Source organism: Orbicella franksi, chromosome 5 (genome assembly GCF_964199315.1).
Source record: "Orbicella franksi chromosome 5, jaOrbFran1.1, whole genome shotgun sequence".
NCBI classification, from domain to species: domain Eukaryota; kingdom Metazoa; phylum Cnidaria; class Anthozoa; order Scleractinia; family Merulinidae; genus Orbicella; species Orbicella franksi.
Window position 1 is genome coordinate 27,403,582 of NC_138149.1, and position 21,319 is coordinate 27,424,900.

The 21,319-nt window shown below is 43.4% G+C and overlaps 2 protein-coding genes and 2 non-coding genes across 4 annotated transcripts in view; 2 read left to right on the top strand and 2 right to left on the bottom strand.

Moving 5' to 3' along the window:
• Window positions 1–21,319, bottom strand: part of LOC145487667 (uncharacterized) — a 323,332-nt gene that overhangs the window by 290,426 nt on the left and 11,587 nt on the right. The window lies entirely within an intron of this gene.
• On the bottom strand, window positions 4,783–5,680 carry LOC145487484 (uncharacterized). The gene has a single exon (XM_081466271.1). The coding sequence runs from the start codon at window positions 5,678–5,680 to the stop codon at window positions 4,859–4,861; it is 822 nt and encodes a 273-aa protein (XP_081322397.1). The 3' UTR covers window positions 4,783–4,858.
• Window positions 7,211–7,282, top strand: Trnam-cau (transfer RNA methionine (anticodon CAU)). Its single transcript has one exon. It is a non-coding gene; the product is annotated as a tRNA-Met (tRNA).
• On the top strand, window positions 9,091–9,162 carry Trnah-gug (transfer RNA histidin (anticodon GUG)). Its single transcript has one exon. It is a non-coding gene; the product is annotated as a tRNA-His (tRNA).

Consider the following 21,319-nt stretch of genomic DNA (forward strand, 5'->3'; position numbering starts at 1 on the left):
CGCCTTTCATGCTGGTCATGAGTTCTCGGTACACCGAGGGAGTCACTCTCACTTGAGACAGGAACAATCTCACTTTCACGTCGGCTTCAGTCAGTCTGAGACTAGTGGCACCGTCCCATCGGACTGTCCACATGGCTAGGGCATTGAAGTACATGTCGATCTGGATCTGTACACCGGGTACCAGCAACTTGCTGAGATAAAACACTTCCAGGTAAGGTTTGAACCTCAAGGTCACTCTCTTTCCACCAAAAAACTGAATTCGACTTTGAACCATGTTCTTGAGATCTTGGGGCAAAGCAGCATAATCGGCGTGAGCAGGATCCAACTTATTGGCCGTCATCACATCGGCTTCTCCGCGACTGGGTACACCGAGACAATTGTACCATCCTTCGGGTGCCAGGATCGTGTCACCGTCGTCTCGGTCATGGTTCAACAGCGCTTCGATGTAGGCTTTGTAGTGGTAAGTATCGGTCTGGGGGCTGATGAGAGTCCCATTCAATCTCACATTGATCTGTTTGAAGAGGGTGTGGACCAGATTGTTGGCGAGTCCGATCAGAGTCGCTTGTGCCAAATTAGCTCCAGCAGCCGTCTTGACGGCCAACTCCACTTCGAAGAAACTCTCGTTCAAGTCGATGAAGTCTTCTTGAGGATCGATTTGGAAGGTCACGGGGTTGATCCCCGTATTGAACGGATTGATTCTCACCTCACGTCGCGACGGCATGCTGAGATCCGTGGGAGGCGTGGTGAACAAGTCCAGGCGAGGGTTACGAACCCCCGCCGATCTAGCGTGAGCCACGAGGTCCGTCATCGTCGCCTACGTCGTCTTTTTCGTCGTTGAAAGCTTCTCAGTGCCGACTTTACCCAACGGTAGTCTGGTAGTTTTGAACGTCTCCGGAAGAGCGAACCCCCTTTATACGTACGTATCCCTCCGGGGAGACGTCTCACGCGTCTCGAGTAGATGGGAATCATGATCCAAACAGGTCTTTTCTTCTTCTCTTACCACCAAACACGCGTTGGAACTCTTCCGTCGCTTTACGTTTCCCGGAGCGTATGGCTCCCCGCTTTAACCCGGCGAGTGCACCTTTCCAATTGGGCTTTCCTCCCTTGCCACCCGATTTTAAACCTTTCAGACCCTCCATGGCCGATTCTTTCAGAACGTCCTTGAGAATGCCGGGACCGCGTTTCTTGAGTCCTTTCCAAACCTGACCGAATATGCCAGATCCCGATTGGTATCCGTCGGGATGAAACCGTACCAAAGTTCCCCCGATCATGATTTCATAAAGTGTAACGTCACGATCGTATTGCCGGCTCCAAAGGTCGTCAGTTCTCCAGTTGCCTCAGCCACTTGCACCTCTATAATGTCCAGTACCTCACTGCGCACGGGAATATATTGAATGTGAACGGGATCGAAGTACTGAGTACCTTTGCCGCTTCGAATCAAGTTGACCTGCCTCAGTAAATCCGTGACTTGATTTCCCACCACACTTCTACCTCCCGCGTTAGTGTAGACGAGCACGGATCGCGACCTGTCTCCCAGCACCATCTCGAAGGCTTCGTTCAGGTTCATAAAACGCCAATTGCAATAGATGCTGAGTGTTAGAAAATCTGCATCTCCTCTATCCGAGTGAACATTCCAAAAGACATATTTTCCGTCTTTGTCTTTTATGTCCCCTTGGGCGCTGATGTTCGGAATGACATCGTCGATAAATTCTACCTGCAAGTTAGGTCCCAGATCGTAACCACCGCCGTCTTTCTTTTCGAGCCACCCCATTTTCAAAGCCATTTCAACATGGATGTTGAGTTCAGGGATCATATTATCGTGAGGACGTACGATGTCTTTGTTGTCCATGACTAGGTCTTCGCCATCCCACTTGAACTTGATGTAGGATCTTTTCCCGTCGTTTCCGACATATTTGGCGCCCATTTTGGGACCGTCGAACGCGAAGATGCGTTGTCGCTCGAAATAGGCGATCATGGATTTCATGAGTCCAACACCGTTCACGTCGTAGAACACCTTTTTGAGTTCATTCGTGTCGAAGTAAGCTTCCGCATAAATGATGCGACCAGTCGGATCGTATCGCCTCCAGGTCATATGAATCCAGGTGGTGTCACCCCCAGAATCGATGAAGGAAGGCAGCGTCACGTTCGCATCTGGTAAGGAGATGCTAAACAACCCCACTTTCCATCCATGACCCTCCAGGTGTATGGGATTGGGTAACCTGATCTTGAAACTGTTCGACTTGTTCTCCGGAAACTCGTTCTTACTGCCGTTACTGGGTAAAGTGATGTAAAAATCACGCATCCTCTCTCTTGAAATGCAGCGTGATCGTGGTCACACCCGACGCAAAGTCCACCAGTTGTCCGTCTTCCTCGGACACTTCAGTCTCGATAATGTCCAAAACGGCCGTACGCACCGGTAGATATAGGCTGTGTCTCGGTTGAAGGTCGACCACGTCCGGATCGTAACGCACTTGTTTCAACAGGGCCGTGACTTGATTTCCCGTCACCATACTCTGTCCCACATTCGAATACACGAACAAGGAACGACGATTGTTACCAAACGCTTCCGCGTAACTGCGATCCAGGTCCGTGAAGACCCAATTGATGAAACAACTCAAACGTAAGGTGTCTGGGTCGATCTTGTAAAATAGTTCGTCCCCGTCGTTCTGTCCTACGATCAAGTCCGTGGCCGTAGGGACGACTCCATTGGGAAATTCTTTCCTCAGGTGGGGTCCCAAGACGTAACCCGGTCGTCCGTTCTGTAATTTTCCCATCTTGACCCATTTCATCTTCTCGGCCAATTCGATGCCGATGTTCATCTGAGGGTAGACGCGTTTACCATTGATCAGGAGACTGCGGCACGTTCTCGAATTGTCCAGGACGCATTCTCCCTGCTCGGCCCGATGCATGACCGTGTACAGCAATTCGTTGGGACTGTCTTTCTTGTACAGGGTCACGTCGACATCCGTTCGATCTCCCAACCTGTGCAGGTATCGATCACGTATCATGTTCATTAACTCGGTACCACTCCTCGGCGTGAATTCCAAATCGCCTTCTCGCGTCACTCCAGGGACCCGCGTGTATAGGTTTATGGACGCGTTCACCATATCGATCCACCAGAATTCAAACAGAATAGATCTCTTCAAACCCATCTTACGCGTCGCGGACGGAAACGAGAGGTCGCTGATACCCACTTTCCAGTCAGGTTCTCTCAAATGCAACGGGTTCGGCAGACGGTTCTTGAAACTGTTGGACTTGTTGTCCGCGAACTCGCTCGTGCTGGCATTGCTCATCAACTGCACGTAAAAGTCCTTCATTTTTTCGTCTTGGGCTTTTGGGTCACGTACAAGCCCCTTTTATCCACCCAACTGTCGTACTTGACTGGCCAACCTTTCCAACGCACCAAGACTTTATCCCCTTTTCGTTTGACGATCTTGTCGATGCGGAACAGATCGTCGTCTTTCACGTTCACCTTTTGCAAATCCTGCGCGTAAAACGTACCCTCGACCGCCGTACCGTCCCATTCTTCCACCTTGTACGTGGTGACCCTCCCAGGACGCACTCGACGTATCACAAACACCTCTTCGGTCCATCCGGGTAAATACCCTTTCTTGAACTGACGGAACTTCTTGTTCAGTCTCACACGATCCCCGACTTTGAGTTGCGGTTTCTTCAATGTCCCTTTTTTCTTTTTTCCGTAAAGAGTCTCCCACACGTCCTCGCTATTGCCCAAAGTCACTTGATCGGGAGCCATCTTGATACTGCGATGATACGAGCGATTGTACCCTCGGACCAACTCTTGTAACAAAGGCACATACGTCATCGTATTCTTCACGGTGAAGTACCGGTACATACGATCTTTCAGGGTCCGATTGAACCGTTCCACCACACTGGATTTCGTATCCCCGCGCGTCGAAAAATGATGAATGCCTTTCTGCTTCATCAAATCCTGAAACGTCTTGTTGTAGAATTCCTTCCCGTCGTCCGTCTGGAGATTGAGGGGTTTTCTACCTCCTTTCAGGATCTTGGCCATGGCTTCCGTCACCGCTTTACCCGTCTTGCTCTTCAAGGGCTGGACCCAGGCGTGCTTGGAAAACACGTCCACCACCGTCAAGAGGTAACGATACCCTCGATTGTACCTCGAAATATTGATCACCTCGATCAGGTCGGCCGTCCACTGCTCGTCGATGCCGAACACCACCACCGGGACCGTGGGAAAACGGCGACGTCTGGGTTTGTGCAACGTGTACCCCAAATCCCGTTGCAAGACCTCGCGAGCACGTCGTACCGAGATCTTATTGGCCTTGGCGAACCGCGTCAGACCGCCTAGACTACCGGGTCTAGAAGGATCCCGATACCGTCCCAATAACGTTCCGGTCGAAAGCGGCTTTTGCTTCTTCTTTTGACCTTTCTTCTTCATAGTCGATACAGTTTATACACGCACTGTCTCCACAACTCGAAACGTTGCTCCCGTACCTCGAGATACTTCTTAAATGAATCGGGTTGCCGTTTCAACCACAAGATATAAACCACAAAACGCATCACGTTGGGTTCGACGTCTGTATACTCAAACACCTCCAAGGGCGAATCGCTGAAATGGTCGGGGATGGGTTCACCCTTACCGTATCGCTCGTAGACACTAGTGCACTTGGAGCACAAGGTCGTCCAACACCATCGATCGTTCGCGGTCGTACACATTCTCGAGATCAACCAACTCAAGACATGAGACATAATGATTTGAACCCAATTCTTTATTCACACTTTCTTATATGTACAAAAAAAACGTTGTGCCTGATTGGTTCTTACGTAAAAATCGACTCTGATTGGTTAAAAACGAAAAAGAAGGCGAAAAAAAGACTTAGTCCGAATCTGAAAAGTAATGAGCATAGTCCGTGTCCTTACAAGACTGCCCGTACTCATTATCACAGTCTTCCTCATAGGTATCCATGGCATAATATTTACAATTTCTCCAATCGCATTTACCGGGTCTCCACTTCAGGGCTTCCTCCTCGTCCCCCTTCACATAGAATGCTTGGCGCATACTCTCTCTACAATCACCACACAGGTCATCCTCATCCGCTTCAAGGGCACGGAAGAAAAACCGATCCTTCCACAGATCACGCTGACGCATGACATCGTAGATCAACTCTTCCAACTTCAGACACGTTTCCTTGTGAGCGCACCTGTTGAACGTCAGTATCTCCTCCACCTTGGGACTACTGTCCGACTCCCTTACCCGTCGTGACAGGTCGCGAGCGAACCGCAAGGGTTCAAACAGATCACGGATGACATCCCTCATCATGTACGTGAGGTGATCTGTGGCGATAAAACAGGCACGCTCGGCGTCCAGGGTGGGATCCCGACAATGAATGAATTTGAATTGACCGCTACCACTTCTATACATCACACGACACCACTCACCACAGAACAAAAACACATGTTCGTTCTTCTTCATCATCTCCAAAATCGTACCACCCCAGTCAGGACGACGTCTCATCATGAGCTCAAAAGACCACAGACTATCGGGTATTTGACCTAACGGTTCGAAGAGATTGTCAAAAATGTACATGTCCACTCTGACATCCGGAATGGCATCGAGATCTCTTAAAGTGTGTACCTTCTGATCCACGATCTGCTCCACGAGGTCCCGAATCTGGTTCGAGTTGCTATAGTAAGTCATCTTGCCTCGTCAAACCTCTTTCTTCCTAGATACGACAATTCAGGATGGTACTCCGGGTCTCCCCAGTCAGTCAGGTGTCTTCGAAGCCTAATGAACAAGAGATCAACCACGTGTAATTCCAAGTTAAGTATCCTCGTATAGGACGATATTTCGCCTTCTTTTTCGATTGCGTCCAAATTGTCAGAAGCTCGATTCAAATAGCGTCTCAGATCTTCAATGATCTCTTCAATGTCCTTGTCATTCAAAATCCTATGAGTCATCACCGCGTCAAGAGCAAGTCGAGAATGATTCGCTGCGTCCAACGGGCTCCTTTTATACCCGCGCTGTGGATCCACTTTCACTCCGTACTTTTCCCGTATCACGCGTCCTTTTTCAGATCCACCAATCAGAACGAAGACCGTCACATGATCCCATCACACCACACGGCACTGATTGGTCGTCAAAAAACGTCCATAAAGTCGAACCACGCATTCCATCACGAGTCACTTTTCTCAGCAGTCGTCATGGATTCACACGTCGAACCCGACAGGAAAAAGAGAAAATCGTCCAAAAAGAAGGAGGCGCGTAAGAAACTGGAACTGCTCCTGCCCAAGAGAGTGGAAAGAGAAGGTAAACTACAATCCACCTTAGATACATGGTTATTCAAAAAACCTAGTTCCAGACTACGTTTCAAAGAACGCGTCCTCTTCAAAGAAATCACCCCGGACTCGGTCAGTTGGACCACCGTCCCTCTCAAAGGCTTCTCGCAGCCCTGGAGCGCCTTCTCGATCAAACGCCAAGAATGTAAAAGCCAAATGAAAAGTAACCATTACAAGCGAAGGCAAAGACTGACTCCCAAAAACGTGCGAAAAACCACCCACATCCTAGAAACCATGCTACGGGAAAACACCTTGTTGGGATACTAACTCTATCTTCCTCATATAGACTCTGAAAAGCTACCTGCCATTCAAGGCGGATGCATGACCGTGATCAGAGACTCACCTCCTCGAACCGTGCAAGTCCTGGAAGCCATGGGACTCGACAGATTCAAGAAAGACAACCTCGTAGAAGTACCCCCTGAAGTGGACGACCGAGGAGAATCCACCGAAGTCCAAGTGTTGGAGGAATTCGACCCCGATCAGTTCCTGAACCAACTGAAACCCCAAGATTCCATCTGCCCACGTTGCATGATACCCCTGACATACGGAAGCGTGCGAACCCCAGACGGTGGTACCTGGGAGTATTACCGATGCCCCTCTTCCAGATTCTACACCAAGTGTTATGTGACCTGTGGTGTCAAAGAGGTGGGCACTTACCTGAGACGCGTCGAAGAACAGACCCACCCCTGCTACAGGAACATCGACCCAGCTCGTTTCCGATGTCTATGCAACAAGTCCCTGGTCTTAGCCACCTCCCACTCCCAGTCCAACCCAGACAGGCTCTATCTCAAGTGTCCCAAGCGTACCTGCAAGTTCTTTCAATGGATCGACGAATACCCGCGAGGAATCGCCGAAGCCATACTGATTAACGGACAGGACCCAGACTAAGAAAGGCAGGGTAGCGCAGTGGAAGCGCGTTGGGCTCATAACCCAGAGGTCCGAGGATCGAAACCTCGCCCCGCCCATTTTTTTTCCCAAAAACACAGACACAGTTTTTTTTGTAAAAAACACACTCCGATTTTTATTTCACAATATTTTACACGTTTGGTAATCTATCCTCAGCGTCGATCATGGCTCTCATTGTCACTTGATTACAATGGTTAAACGTACTATAATAAAAGTCAATTGTGAGGACATACCGTCTCGCTGTCTTCTTCTGTCTCTTAGTCCACGTGGACTGAAAGGGCTCAAACCCGTAACACAGCATCAGTCTATGAAATGTGATCCTGTCCACAGGCGGCTTCACCTTCACGTCCCATACAAGGTTCTTATATATAGTACGGATCGAGTTGAATAAAGTTCTACCGAAACACTTCTCGATTCTACGGTACTGGTACATACTTCGGGTCCAGTTCTCCCTCTGCTCGTCCATGAAAAATAAAATCTGGTGAAGCATCACCTCGAGCTGACTGGAATCTTTGAGCTGTGTCAGCCATCGTCGACCCACCAACAAATCCCGGATGGGAAAGTTCATGTCCTCATAAAATCTGGTCCAGGGTGCCTGCATTTGATCAATGGCTTCCTCATACGTAGTATCAGGCTTTCTAGGTCTGAAATCGTTCTGCAAGTATATCTCCCTCAAGGCCATAATGACGCTCAATACAAGTTCAAAACTCAGAGTGAGGATCGGGGGCAGCGCGGATTCGCCTTATGAAGATCCGTCCAGCCAATCACAGATCGAGACCAAGTCACGTGTTACCTAGACCCAGGGGATAGGGGGTATCCCCCTACCACACCCCTCACGGTAGGAGACTGGACACCATTATAACGTGTGTATAAAATAAGCGAGTCGGACCGTCAAAGGCGCTCTGAGTCATTTCAACTTGTATGAGCGCCCATTACAGAAGACTGTGGATACTCTCGTTGCTGTGGCTTCTCAAAGTTCCAAGTGAGTATGGAAATATTAGAGCGGTGTAAAGCAGAGTTGACTACCTGGGAAAAGCGGGTGAGAGAGTGGATGAAGGATGAAGAAGAGACCCCTTTGTACAGGGACTTAGAACGACTTTCAGATTTTATCAGGGTGGCCCTGGACCAACTAGATCTCCTGGGGCTGGAAGAGAGGTTGGGCGTCCTTGACGAGGACGATACCAATGATCTGGTGATTCATGTAGACTGGGTACGCAGCACTTACCGACAATTACTTCAATTTTAGACATGGAAGCCGAACCCCAGTGTTACGTATGCAAACAAACCAGACCATGCTGCCGCCTACCGCTCCTACAGCTGGGTAAACGTGGGACCCACGACAAATTCGTACGTACACTGTCGGGACCCCTGAGAGAAGCCTGGGGGCTAGGGTGCGTCTGGGCTACCTGTTGCGGAGCCATCTACGGCATCTATCCCAATCATGAGAACCAAAAATACGAAGCCATCTTTCTGGGAAGCCATTATGAAGAAGCCCTGTCACGTGTCAAGCATGTGAAATCGTTCTTGTAACATGGGCGCCAGTCATCAGGACTGTGCACACGTCCCACTCTGTAATAACAAGTGGAATGTCAAATAAAAAGTTGTTTTTTGCTCTATTTTTTTCAGACTCCATGTCTCGATTTCCTAAATACGAATGTCTATGGTGTAAGGAAGGATTCACTCCCAATCACAGTATCCAAGACTACTTCCTGACACCCTGTTGCAACCAATTCTTTCACGGATCCTGTAAAGCCCTACACACCTGGTGGTTGAAACCCTCCGAAAGACACTGCCCTCATTGCAATACCGTGAATTTCGGACTTCCTCCCGATGACACTCCAAAAACCAAGTCCTAAAGAGGTAAGCGCTTCGATGGTCTAATGGTTAAGACGTTGAGTTGTGGCCTCAAAGACCCAGGTTCGATTCCTGGTCGGGGCATTAAAATTCTTTTTTTCTTTTTTTTTTTTAGAGACCCCTGGCCTGTAAAATCCGTTTGGACGAACCCCACCCCGACGAAGACGTTATGCTCCTCTTCCTAGCCCAACACTTTCCCTACCCCTGGTACATGCGAAGAGACCTCTCCAAAGTCTGGCCCTTCGGACGCGTGTTCGAATCCTCCTCAGGCCTTCACGGAGAATTTCTCACCCCACAAACCATGATGCTATCCCTCGTACATCTAGGAACCAATGACCTGCAAGCCCTAGAGACGATGAAAAAAATCACGCAACAAACCATGTACATTCTCTCTTTAAAGGATCTTTATTAGTTTTTTGTTACAAGCATAAAATAAAAAAATGTTTTTTCACTCCTCTGGTGACGTCATCGTTTCGATAAATGCTTTGTACGCTAACTCTTCTCTGTTGTCCCAAGCGCTCTTCCACTCTTTCCATCCGGCCTCAAAACTCTCCGGCAACCTCTCCAAACGCACAGGATCCTTATCCTCCAGAGACTCGTCCTCCAACATCTTCCTTGACATGACCTGTCTGAACTGGATCACCTCATCCGCCAGCTTCGTCATCTCTTTCTTCAGGAGGATTTCCGTACTGTCCCTAACGGAGCTTTTCATAATCTTTCCAAGAAGACTATCCTGCACGGCATCCAACACTCTCTCTGCAAACTCCCCTCTCGGAATGTCCTTTGGCAACGTCCCCGCAGGAATACTAATCACCTCCACCTTCGTCTTGCTCTCCTCTGAAGACATCTTCTTGTCGCCGATCTCAAAACAACAATACTCACTCCACACTCACGCAAACCCTTTTATTCCCATACGAACCTCGATTTCATGCACGTAACAACCTCGATCTCATGTTCTCCTTATTTGGACATGCACGTGACAACCTCGATCTCATGTTCTCCTTATTTGGACATGCACGTGACAACCTCGATCTCATGTTCTTCTTATTTGGACATGTTGCCCTTATTTGGGCATGGGCGCCATGTTTGACCTACCTAGGCGCCATCTTGGATTTTACAATTTAAGAGAATGTATGGGAAAAAAGTGGTCACGTGGTATGATCCCTGGCTCCTGATTGGTTACGGCCCCAACGGGCGCTATTGACTACTCAAGGTATCTTACATCATAGTCTGAATTCCAGCCGTCTCTTCCCTTCACCCCGTGCCCCCCTCGGGGTAAAGGGAAGAGGCGTTAATCATTCATGACTAATATTTGTTCATCTGCTTGTCACAATCTCAGTGGAACCCATTCAATTCACCCCATCCACTATCAAACTCGATGTGTACCCTTATTTGACAACTTCATAAACCTTTACCAAGTAACGTCTAAACCACTTTACATTAATAAAGATAAATATAAATCACTAAACAGCAGGGAAAGAGTCCGTATTTTAAAAGGCTAAGTGAGAAATGAATTCCGGGCACATTCATTGTGAAATTTTCCACGGTCTACTAAGGCCAGTTAAATAATAAACACTATGCTGTCAAATGTATAATTTTTCACTCATATTCGTTTTCTATACTAAGTTTAATTTGGCTCGACGGTTAAAATTAGACAGCGACACAACATTGTGCTTCACCAAGTGGTCTGTCGTATGAACCGTTTACGTCGAATTGAATGATTGGGTTTAATTATTGTTGACATCGTGATGGTTTAACAAACGACGCTAAATTAGCTTAAATTAACATAGACATGCAACTGGGGGCTCCACGTTCTGAAATCACGCAAAGGTCACGGTGATAAAACATGCATTATGCTACGATCTGCTACAATAAAGACAAAGTGGGTCTTGAAATCTCTTTGTCTTCTGTGTTGTCTCAGTAACGACTGCGGATTTTGATTTAATACCCCATTACTTTTTCTAGAATTAGAACGATTATATTATTTAGATAACATTACGTCAGTGTGAGGTTTGTTAAATCTTAAATTGGTAATTACCTTAATTTTCCAGCACGTTGGACGCCATGTTCACGCCGCCTCACATGCAACATTCAATTTCTAATAAAACTGGGTCGTGCAGTCCCACGAGCGCTAGTTTCTTAACTACAAAACTGTTATCGAGTTCAACTTTGAACGTAAAATTAAGTTCATTTTATTGAAGCAATAAAGTTACAATGTTTCTGTGCATTTACTTTAGTCTATAATGAAGTTTATACGCAGTTATAACGCGTTCACTTTAAAAGTAAAGCTTCTTCTGTCTTTGCTTATCATTTTTCTTACAGCAACTGATGATTTGTCGGCAAATCGATTTCTAGCCAGGACTGATAATTATTGTGTATTTTGGCATCAATCAAATGCAACAGAACGTGACATCAGAGTTTTTAGGAGTTTGAAATGAAAATATGTAAGGCATTTGTAAGAAAACTTTTTTTCATAACACGAGCAGTACCGGGGGACAAATCAGTTGCGAGCCGGCAAACTGCATTGATAACAATTATTAAATTATCGTGTAACTGCTGTGTACAAAAGAGTTTCTTTACTTTCAGCTTAAAACTGGAGTAATTGAGGCCAAAATCTTATTGGACATCATTAACAGACATCACTGAAAGTGTGCCTCTAAGCTTCGCCTATTTTCAATATTTGAAATGCGTAAACACAAGTTTACCGATTGCCAATAGGTGGGGTCCAGAAAGACTGACGGATGTGTTACATTTCTGAAATCTTAACAAGGTAAACACTATTTACGGTCACTTAAAGGATGTTTAAGGGCTGCGTGATTCCAATCATTTGAACGGTGTGTGGTCACTCCTCCCTTCCCAGAACGTTGTCCTGATAACGTGATCATCCAGCTGACTGATGCTCGACTGGCCTAGCAAATACTGCACGTTGAAATTTTTGCACGTTTTGTCATAAGTCAAAAGGTTGATCTTTTCATATCCGCCCACCTACTGTAACCTTCTAGAGACTTCATGTCGGGCGAGATGCACAGGGTTCCATGAAATTAGTATATTATCCACCATCCGGTCCGAGATTACATACATGCATAGGCGTGCGGATACCTTTGGGAGCTGTGACCTACTTGCCCGAAAAATTTACGCAATGACCGAATGCAAAAGTGTTGAAATCGGGATCCAAACGAACCCAAATAACATAAAAAACAAAAAATGTTCACAATTTCCACATCAAATGAAACTACTAAAAATAGTTATATTTAAAGCTTACATAATCAATCAATCATACTCTGTCAACAGTCTCAATCCGAGTAAAATCTACAACTTGTTAATAGAAAAATTCTAAAAAAGGTAACTAACTAGAAACTTTATTAGCGAGTTTTGGAAATCACGCAAACAGCATTATTTTGTAATGTTTTCTCTCAATTGTCGTTGCCCGAATCATTAGCGTTTTGCCCGCAGTCCCCCTTGCCCCCCCCCCCCCCCCCCGCTCGTGCACCTAATCATATATGATCTCGCCTTAAAATAACAGCAAATAGTAGGCAATGTAAGAAAAGACCGGGAAAAAGAAAATACTGAACAAACAAGCAAACAAACTAACTCTGTTATGTGTAATTTCTTGGAAACTTTTGGTTAAAAAAATGTCCAACACCAGCCAAGAAAGGGACAAAACTATATTCATTTGCATTCAGCATCCGGCCGCCCACTCCACTCTTAGGTTCAGCATGTTTGTTTTACTTTATTAAATCCTCATTCTTGAGATTCACAGTAGTTCCCTATAAGTTACATTTTTATTTCCATAGGTATCTTCAGTTACCGACAGAAACTGAAACTAGAATATATGCCGACCGTACACACAGGCTCCGCCGTATTCGGCTCAACCCTTTCCAAGAAACCAAAAGGGCAAAGAAACTCCATTTTTTCCAGTAAACCTGTTTGCTCAAGATTCACCTGGGCCTTCCACTGATCTGGGTGAATTGCTGTGAGGAACTGTTTCAAAGCTAAATTTGAGCAGCAGTTTTAAGTACGCCTAGCAAATAAGGGAAAATACAGGAGCCAACGTTTCGTGGACTACGTACCTGATCGCCTGAGAACGTTCACGACAATCTCAGGGTTTAAAATATTCGTATTGTCTTTGAAAGTCAATTAAACCATTAGAGGAAAATCAATGAAATGTCTGAAACGTGGAGATGATACGATATTTCCTCTACGTAACCACGGTCCTGCCGCCGACGCAATACAAAAGATAAGCGGTAGAGTTGGTTACGTTGAAATCCACGTAAATGCAGCTTAAAGTAAAAGAGAACAACGGCCTCGGGATATAGAAGCTTTACGAGAGATAATAAACAGAGAAAGTAATCAGTTCAATTCCAGTGTACTGAGCAAAGAAATTATTTCGTGCCCTGTTTGAATATTTACAATTAGATGTTGCCAAGCGTGCAAAGAAAAGAAAGAAGCCTTCTCAGAGCCGGAGGGTCTCAGCATTCTTCTAAAATAGTAACACCTCTCTAAACAGAAAGCTACTTTGCGGCGTTTCTCAGTACACTCAGACACACAGTACACACAGTACACTCAGCGTGTTATATAGATTTTCCCCGAGACCTGACTGGCTCTCACGCTTAGTGCTTAAATGACAATATGATATAGTGCCCGTGCTGCTCTTAAAAGAAAGAAATATTCTTCAATTTTGTCTTTAAAATACTGAAAATTGTATGGTTTGGAAACAAGAGTGTGGCAAATATGGACAACCCGTAGCGCATAAACAATGCGCGTGCCCTATTCTATGGTTCACAAATATTATCACTCACTCGTCTCCCCGCCCGAGACAACAGTGTTGTTATTTGGCAAACCAAGGACTCCTTTATTTAACACCGCTTGCATAGAAAACTGATTATACAATCTTACTTATCCGTGACTAATCGACAGACAAACATCCCTCGGAAGAAAATAGTCTGTGCCTGAGTCACTTCGCTGGTTCGCGTGAGTTATGTAAAGTTTCATGACTTTCGATTCACGGCCTTGGAAGAAGTGGGTTAGTGGGCTGGAAAAACTAATTTCAACGTTATCCAATACACAAACTAAGTAAGAAACGAGATTGACTTAAAGAAACTCAAAACAATTTATTCTGTATTGATTGATTCTGTAGGAAACTTTGCATGGCTATTGAATCATTCAGTCAATGTTCTCGGCAAGAATGTTCACGCCATGTCTAAGGTGTGGTTTTACGGGGGTGTAGCAATGAAAAAGGAACAAATTGATAGACCATCCTACGTGATTTGTTGTCTACGGCGTTTGAAATTTGATATCAACAGAGAAATCCGTAAAATTATTGTGACCCAAATGGACCAGATATGTTTGTTTTGCCACTTTGTTTACATTATGACCACGATCGAGTCCCAGTATTGGATGTTTAGCTAGCTTTATGCGCAACCTCTCTATTGACCTTCATTTTAAAAATACACCCTCTTCGTCGAACGATCTGCGAGATAAAAAGTACTTAAGACCCTTAATTATTTTCGCCCACGTACCTATGTATGTGGGGGCTGGTGGGTCAGTTCTTCCTCGCGTCGCTTTGGTTGTAACAAGGACTGATACTTTTTTCATTAGTAATCTATTTTATTTCAGCTACATGCAGGATGAAATTCTTTTCATTTTTAATCAATTACATATGCAAGAGCGGTTAAAATAAATCGTACATACATTAAAACCTAACCGTATAAATAGACACGCTCTAAGCGTTAAGACCATCGTAACTTCGATCTAAAAGAACAAGCTTATTACAAAGAGGGCAACATGGATTTAACACATATCTTTCTAGTAAGTAAAATAAGCGTCAGTGACTAAGTCATTAGTTGCAACTTTTGATACTTTGATTAGGGATTCTTTTTATGTATGAAGTCGACGAAACTATCGTCTGATTTTGCCAGCATTGTTTTTCATCCCTGTCTGCAATAGCTGTTTCGTTTTAAAAAAAGGATGTGCTTTAGCCTTCCTAATTTTATGACAGTATTTTCCCTGCACTACAAATGTCCTTGTCAAGCACATAAAAGCTAAATATATATAGCAATGCTTTCTGAGGCTCTTCCAGTAGATATTAAAGTTTTGTTTCTTAATTTACTAGATTGTGAAAAAATTAACTTTGATGCTAATTAATTTTATTTGCAACCTCTTACTTGAAGAAAAGTAATCAATTTTATCCAGACATTGTTTCCACTGTACGTGTACTGTATGCAGAATCAACTGGCAAAACTGGCATCAGTTGATTGGTTACCTTGGTTACTGTGCATGTTAATATATGGGGTGTATTTTTATATCCGTAGACCGTGGTAGTATTCTTGTTGGCCAATGTAGAAGTCGGATCAACGTGGAAACGAAGCAGAACAGGCCCACTCTCTATGCAATCATTTTACAGACGAATGAATTGCAGCGGAGGAAATCTCCTTAAGATTCACACTAATAAATGTACCAACGGACAGTGTGAGGCAAAGTTAGATGGGGCGTCGACACGAGAAAAAAAAGCACGTAAGTGTTGCTATAATGCTACCGTCCGCGTTAACACAGCCTACGAAATTGTCGAACACTGATTGGTCAGATTGTAACATAGCTGAGGAAAATTACAGCAAGTTGAATTAAGTCCAGACTGAACGAATTGGGACAGATGCAAGGACCATTAGATTTAGTTTTCGCTGATTTGAGATTGCTTTGAGTCATACACTACTGAGCTCATATGAATTTGACAGCAAGATTCATTAAAATTTATCTGCTTTAAAAAAAGTAACGACCCAATCTCTGCTTTTGGAGAAGGAAGGAAGAGGGAGGGACTGAGAGAGGGACTGAGGGGGGCGGCGGTAAAATATTCTATTAAAATCACCAGACAGGGACCTTGGGCAGATAGGTTTACAGCAGAAATATTGAACAGGGAATTCAGAACCATTTCCGTTTATTGTATTTGCCTACTACAGAAATTTTGTCAGCTTTCAAGATTAAATTTGTTTCAGGTTTTCGCTAATAATGTATTTTTTATCTCAAAGAATTTTGGATCATAAATATCGCTGCTACAAGAAGGAAGTGCATTGAGGTTAGTCATCATGGATCCACTTACGCACTAAAGGCGGTCGTTAACAGCAACAGTGTTACTTTCATAGAGGTGAGGGTGACAAAAACTATTTTCAACTAATCATTTTTAAAGTGGTTTTCAAATGAGTGTCACAAAACTAGAGAAATCACTACGCTGAGCGATTGCCTTCAAATACTCGCGCTACTTTGTCATACAATCAGTAGTAAAATCAAAAGGAATTGTGATTCACTCGATTACGTTTCCCGGGATTTATGATTGGTTCTCTGGATTGTCGGAGTCCTATGTGATTGGCCAGAATGGTATATGATGATTATTAAAACTCAAAATAGAAGGCCAAACAATATACAGAAAACCTCACCGCGAAGTTACAAAACTCAAATCAAAATTCTACCTTTTCCTGGGTTAGCTTAACCGGGCTCTCAACAACCCGGCCCAGGAGCTACGCTTTTAGGCTGGCCTAAATCTTTATATCATACGGGATGGTTTGTCCAAAATGGTTCCCCGCGAGGCTGAACTGACGAGAATTTGGGTTCCTATAGGACTGAGTTGGCACTTTGTGACTGCATGAGATTTATCGGGTTGTATGTTCATGTCAGTAAAGACGTGACAAACTGAAACAAAAAGAATACTAATAATACTAGACGCTCTGAGAGCGTTTGCTCAGGCTTCGTACCGCAAGTAAGCATATTGAACACAACAAAAACTTTACATTGTGTCTAGACACCCGGCAGCCGGGAGGGGTTTTCAGAAAACTAGTACTAGATACCCGGCAGTCTGAAATTATTATAGAATTTTCAAGAAATAACTTATTACTTAGAATAGCAGAGCTTTGTTTAGAAATGCCAAGCGATTTCAGGTATTATTTTTGTAGTTGAGGAAATTTTCCAGCTTGGACATACTATAAAATCTCGATTTTTGACATTTTGTCCACAATTCAATGAAAAAAATATTTGGTCAGAAATGCCAAGCAACTCTAAATAACGTTTTGTTTTAGTAGTGGACGAATTCTCCCGGCCATACTACAAAAATCTTCACTCACGGGCAAGGTTGTTCAAAATACTAGTTACCCGGCGGTCAAAAATTCATAGATAATCAATTTCCACGAAGATCATCGTTATTATTTGAAACCTCGCGGGAGTATATGAATATTTTGATCTTTGGTCATAAACACCACGCGATCATGTTATTCAATGATTTGAGTTTGCAAGTTGTCTGATGAACTTTGCGTGACTTACAGGCACGGATTTTCAAGAAAATAAATAAGCTATATATACCCGGCAGTCAGAAATTCTTTCCGCAAGTTCGAAATGTCCATTCGAACCTGCTGAGAATGCTCGATCTCTGTTTGGAAATGTCAAGCAATATAATTCGTGGGCCAATCCGTTCCGAAAACGATCGACATCTTCTTCGAGTCTTCCCCAACCTTTTTTCACAAATCACAGCATTCTCACGAAGAGCAAGAGCTGTCACATTCTCATCTCCAGTTTCCTCGCACTACGCTAGGAACGCCTGGGACTATGTCCCCCCATTGGGCGACCAAGTACGACGACGACGACGACGAGTGGTTTGCATTTTTAGACTCAGGCTTTCCTACGGAACCCTGGGTTAAAAGCGCTACTTGCTGTAAGGTTTGGCCTGATTTAGAAGGTTAGATTTGTTAGATTTGTGTCTTTTTTGTTCTCTTTTGTATTTTCAGAAGCAAAGATGTAACGATACCATTAGCAATGAGTTCCAGTTTGAGGAGGAAGAAACTGGAAAATACCGTGTATACAAATACAGCATTGATAATAGTATTATGTGTCTAGGAGTAAAGAAAGGCTGTGATGATGCGACCTTATATTTAATCAGTTTAACTAAAGAGAACGGACGCGATAGGCGTTGTTACTTTGAAAAACCATGAACACCAACACGGTAGTTCTTTTTCTTGTATTTGCAATCATTTAAACAAAATAAAAACCAGCAGTTATGATTAAGATTTGTATTTTTTGTGGAGTTCTCCGTACGTAATAAAATGTTTTTTAATCATACGTAAAATTAGGTGATACTGTCTTACTGACTTTTCATTTGCATTATTAAACCTTTTTAAACCACTTCTTCTGATTAACACACCACTTGACGCCGACCAGTTTTAGAGACTTTATTCTACATTATAAATGTGGTTGTACAAAACAGCGTCCCGGAACATTTTTGCGTATATTTTCTTGCGTTTGACCGGTATTCTAGTCATGTAATTAATTGAATTATTTTCTTATCTGGAGACTTGAAAGAAAATCATTAGTAGAAGAATCGAACCAAGTCGATGAGGTACAGCCGAGTTGAAAGTCAGGGCAATTAGGCAAAAGGTTTTAGCACGCACTGCAAATGACTGCAGTTCAAAACCTACAATTTTCAATATTTTATTAACGGCAGAATTGAAGAACGATTTTGCATTTCATAAGCAGCACGTGCACCATTGACGGTAAGACAACGTGTCCGACTTTTCTATGAGCAGGAGAGCCAACCAGATTCGCCTTTCTAAAGAAATGAGATAAAAACTGAGAAAATTGTTTGTATAATCTTATTAAACAGCATTTTGCTAAGTGAGGCAAGAGTAACCAATCTAGGAGACATAAATCCGGTTACTTTCAACTATGGGATGTTGGGCATTCTGTCACGTAAGTCCAAATGGGGATCGATATTTTCCATTTACTTACATCTTCATGGTTATCCTTTATCACCCATGGGGGAGCATACAGTGCTTTGCCAATGCTTTGGCTCTCTCCTAGGAGTAGCTTACTCTTTCCAGCGGCTGCAGCATGGACAACTTACGACGATGTCAAATTCTCAAGCACATGCCAAATTGACGCTTGACAACAGCTTCGTTCCTCAGTTCTGATTTTTAATCAAATAAGTGAACTAATTTTGACAATTCTTCAACCCACGCAATAAAGAAGGCCACGGTCCGGCACGTGTTCTATCGCAGTTACTTGTGGGTAGTTTAGCCACAAGTTGACAACGCGATATGGATTTTCGGCGAAGCTGATTAGGATAAGTGAACAAGTTAATCCGGTAGTTTTTTAAGAACAGGCCAGAGCCTTCGGTTGACGGAAAAGTAAATACGGTAACTAGCGATCCCTAGTATCCACCCTAAAATCGCTTTGTTTCAGTGACGCAAAACGCCGGAAGTTGCGTTTTGACGCAAATATAAACAATTAATATAGAGTGGATATATATTGACACATTATTGAGCTGTTACAATTGGCAATCAAAGAACGCAGTTTCGACAGCACGATTTAACGTAACCATGTCTCAGTCTTGTTTCACGAGAAAAGGAGAAAAAAAAAGGACTGCGCATGGCCCACGTTTAGAAACTGCTTTGTAATCACGACTGAAACAAATACAACCCTTAGTTGACACAGATTACGGATCGTTGCTTGCGGTTGCGCCCGATTACCCACGATATTGTTTGATTTTCAAAATTACTGAACTAGAAAGACCGTGGTTGAAATCTCATGTAATCGCTTGCCACTGATTCATTTCAGGGTTGGAAGGGGCATTAAGACCTAATCCCACCCCCGTAACAACAGAACTTTTAATTATTATTATTATTATTATTATTATTATTTTATTTTTATTTTTTTTGTTATTATACAAATTTCAGAAAGATCAATTCCTGTCTAAGGCTATTTAACAATTATGAGCACGGGATTTCTATCGCGTTCACACATAGAAATCAAGAGCGAAAAATCTAATTGTTTTAGTATAAATGCAGCAGTCGTTCAAAACTTTATCCAAAAACTCTTCACAGACACTTCGAAAACGCAAAGAAGCGGTCGCCAGTTTGTTAACAATCCTCCGTAAGAAAAAAGATGGCGACTAGTACATTTACCCATACTTCTTAGAGCACGAAAACCTTAACAACGTTTTAAAAAACGTACAGAAACGTTATAAAACCTTCAAACCTGGGCTTCTCACTGTTCTTAGTACAGGAACAAATATTGTAAAAATTTGGCTTTCTTTGTGCCTTATAGGCTGTGCTAGGTTCGCAAGGCATCGTGATAAAATGTACCGCCGCCATCTTTTTTCCTATGGTGGATTAAGCGCTCATTGCTACGTTACTCAACAGAACAGAAATAGGCTGTGAATAACGTATTCAATAAGAGAACGCCATTCGTATTAAAACGCCAGTAGAATTCTACTAATCTATATTAGAAAGAGTGAAACCTTTTCCAAAGTAATTAAAGTGATCTATCGCTGAGATTGAGATACGCATGTATATTAATTTTTCGCGGGTTAGCCGAGATCGTAACTCAGTCTTGATCTTTGAATTCTTTGTTACATGTTTCACTTCAGTTGTCACAATATATGGATAGATTTGAATCAGAAGATAAATTTGTTTGTTGTAATATTTCTCTTCAGTTGTTAATTCCCTTTAGTCCTCATACAATATACTGACTCGAACAATATCTCGATTCTCAGATATAATAATTATAACTTATTAACGTTTATTTAAATAGCGCCATTCATACGCTCATGGCTTGGCGCTCCCCAAGGAAATGTGAAAAACTATGAAAGCTCTACTCGATTGAATCGAATTGAATACCGAACACGAATCGCTATGATAGAAAAAGTGAAAAGAAAAGGAACTGTTACGTTTCAAAGAAAACGCAAACGTTAAAGAACGTTGACGCTATAACAGGAATATATTGAGTTGCTTCGAGAACAATCAGTATATAGTAAGTGCTCGTGTAGGCGGCGGGGACTTCTGGTTAAAGTACTGGAATTGTAATCCGGAGCGGCCCGGTGATTGGTGCTCCCAAATTCAACTGCTCCACGCTTGGTAAATAGTCAACTGTAACTAGCTGGTATTTTTAACAAGTTTCGGTTCAATTTAGAATCTTTGTTTGCTTGGTCACCAATTAGTGAAGCAGTGCTAAGCGTTCCGACACTAAAATAAAGTGAATATTATTCATTTACATGTACTTCGACATGGATGGTGGGTGTTCTTTTGGCGGTCAAAGCATTTTGTTGCATGATTTGAAAACTACAACTAACACACAACGCAGCTGATTTCATTTTTTATACATTTCTATCATTACTCGTATTGAGATACGCATTCGTGACTGTAGAAGTAAAGGTCTATTCAGGTTGAAAAAATCGCGTTTCGTGTACTAAGAGCAGTTTCCGCCTCAG

What these genes read in the sequence shown, in the direction of transcription:
- LOC145487484 (XM_081466271.1), bottom strand. Translation starts at nt 5,680, where the DNA reads ATGACTTACTATAGCAACTCGAACCAGATTCGGGACCTCGTGGAGCAG.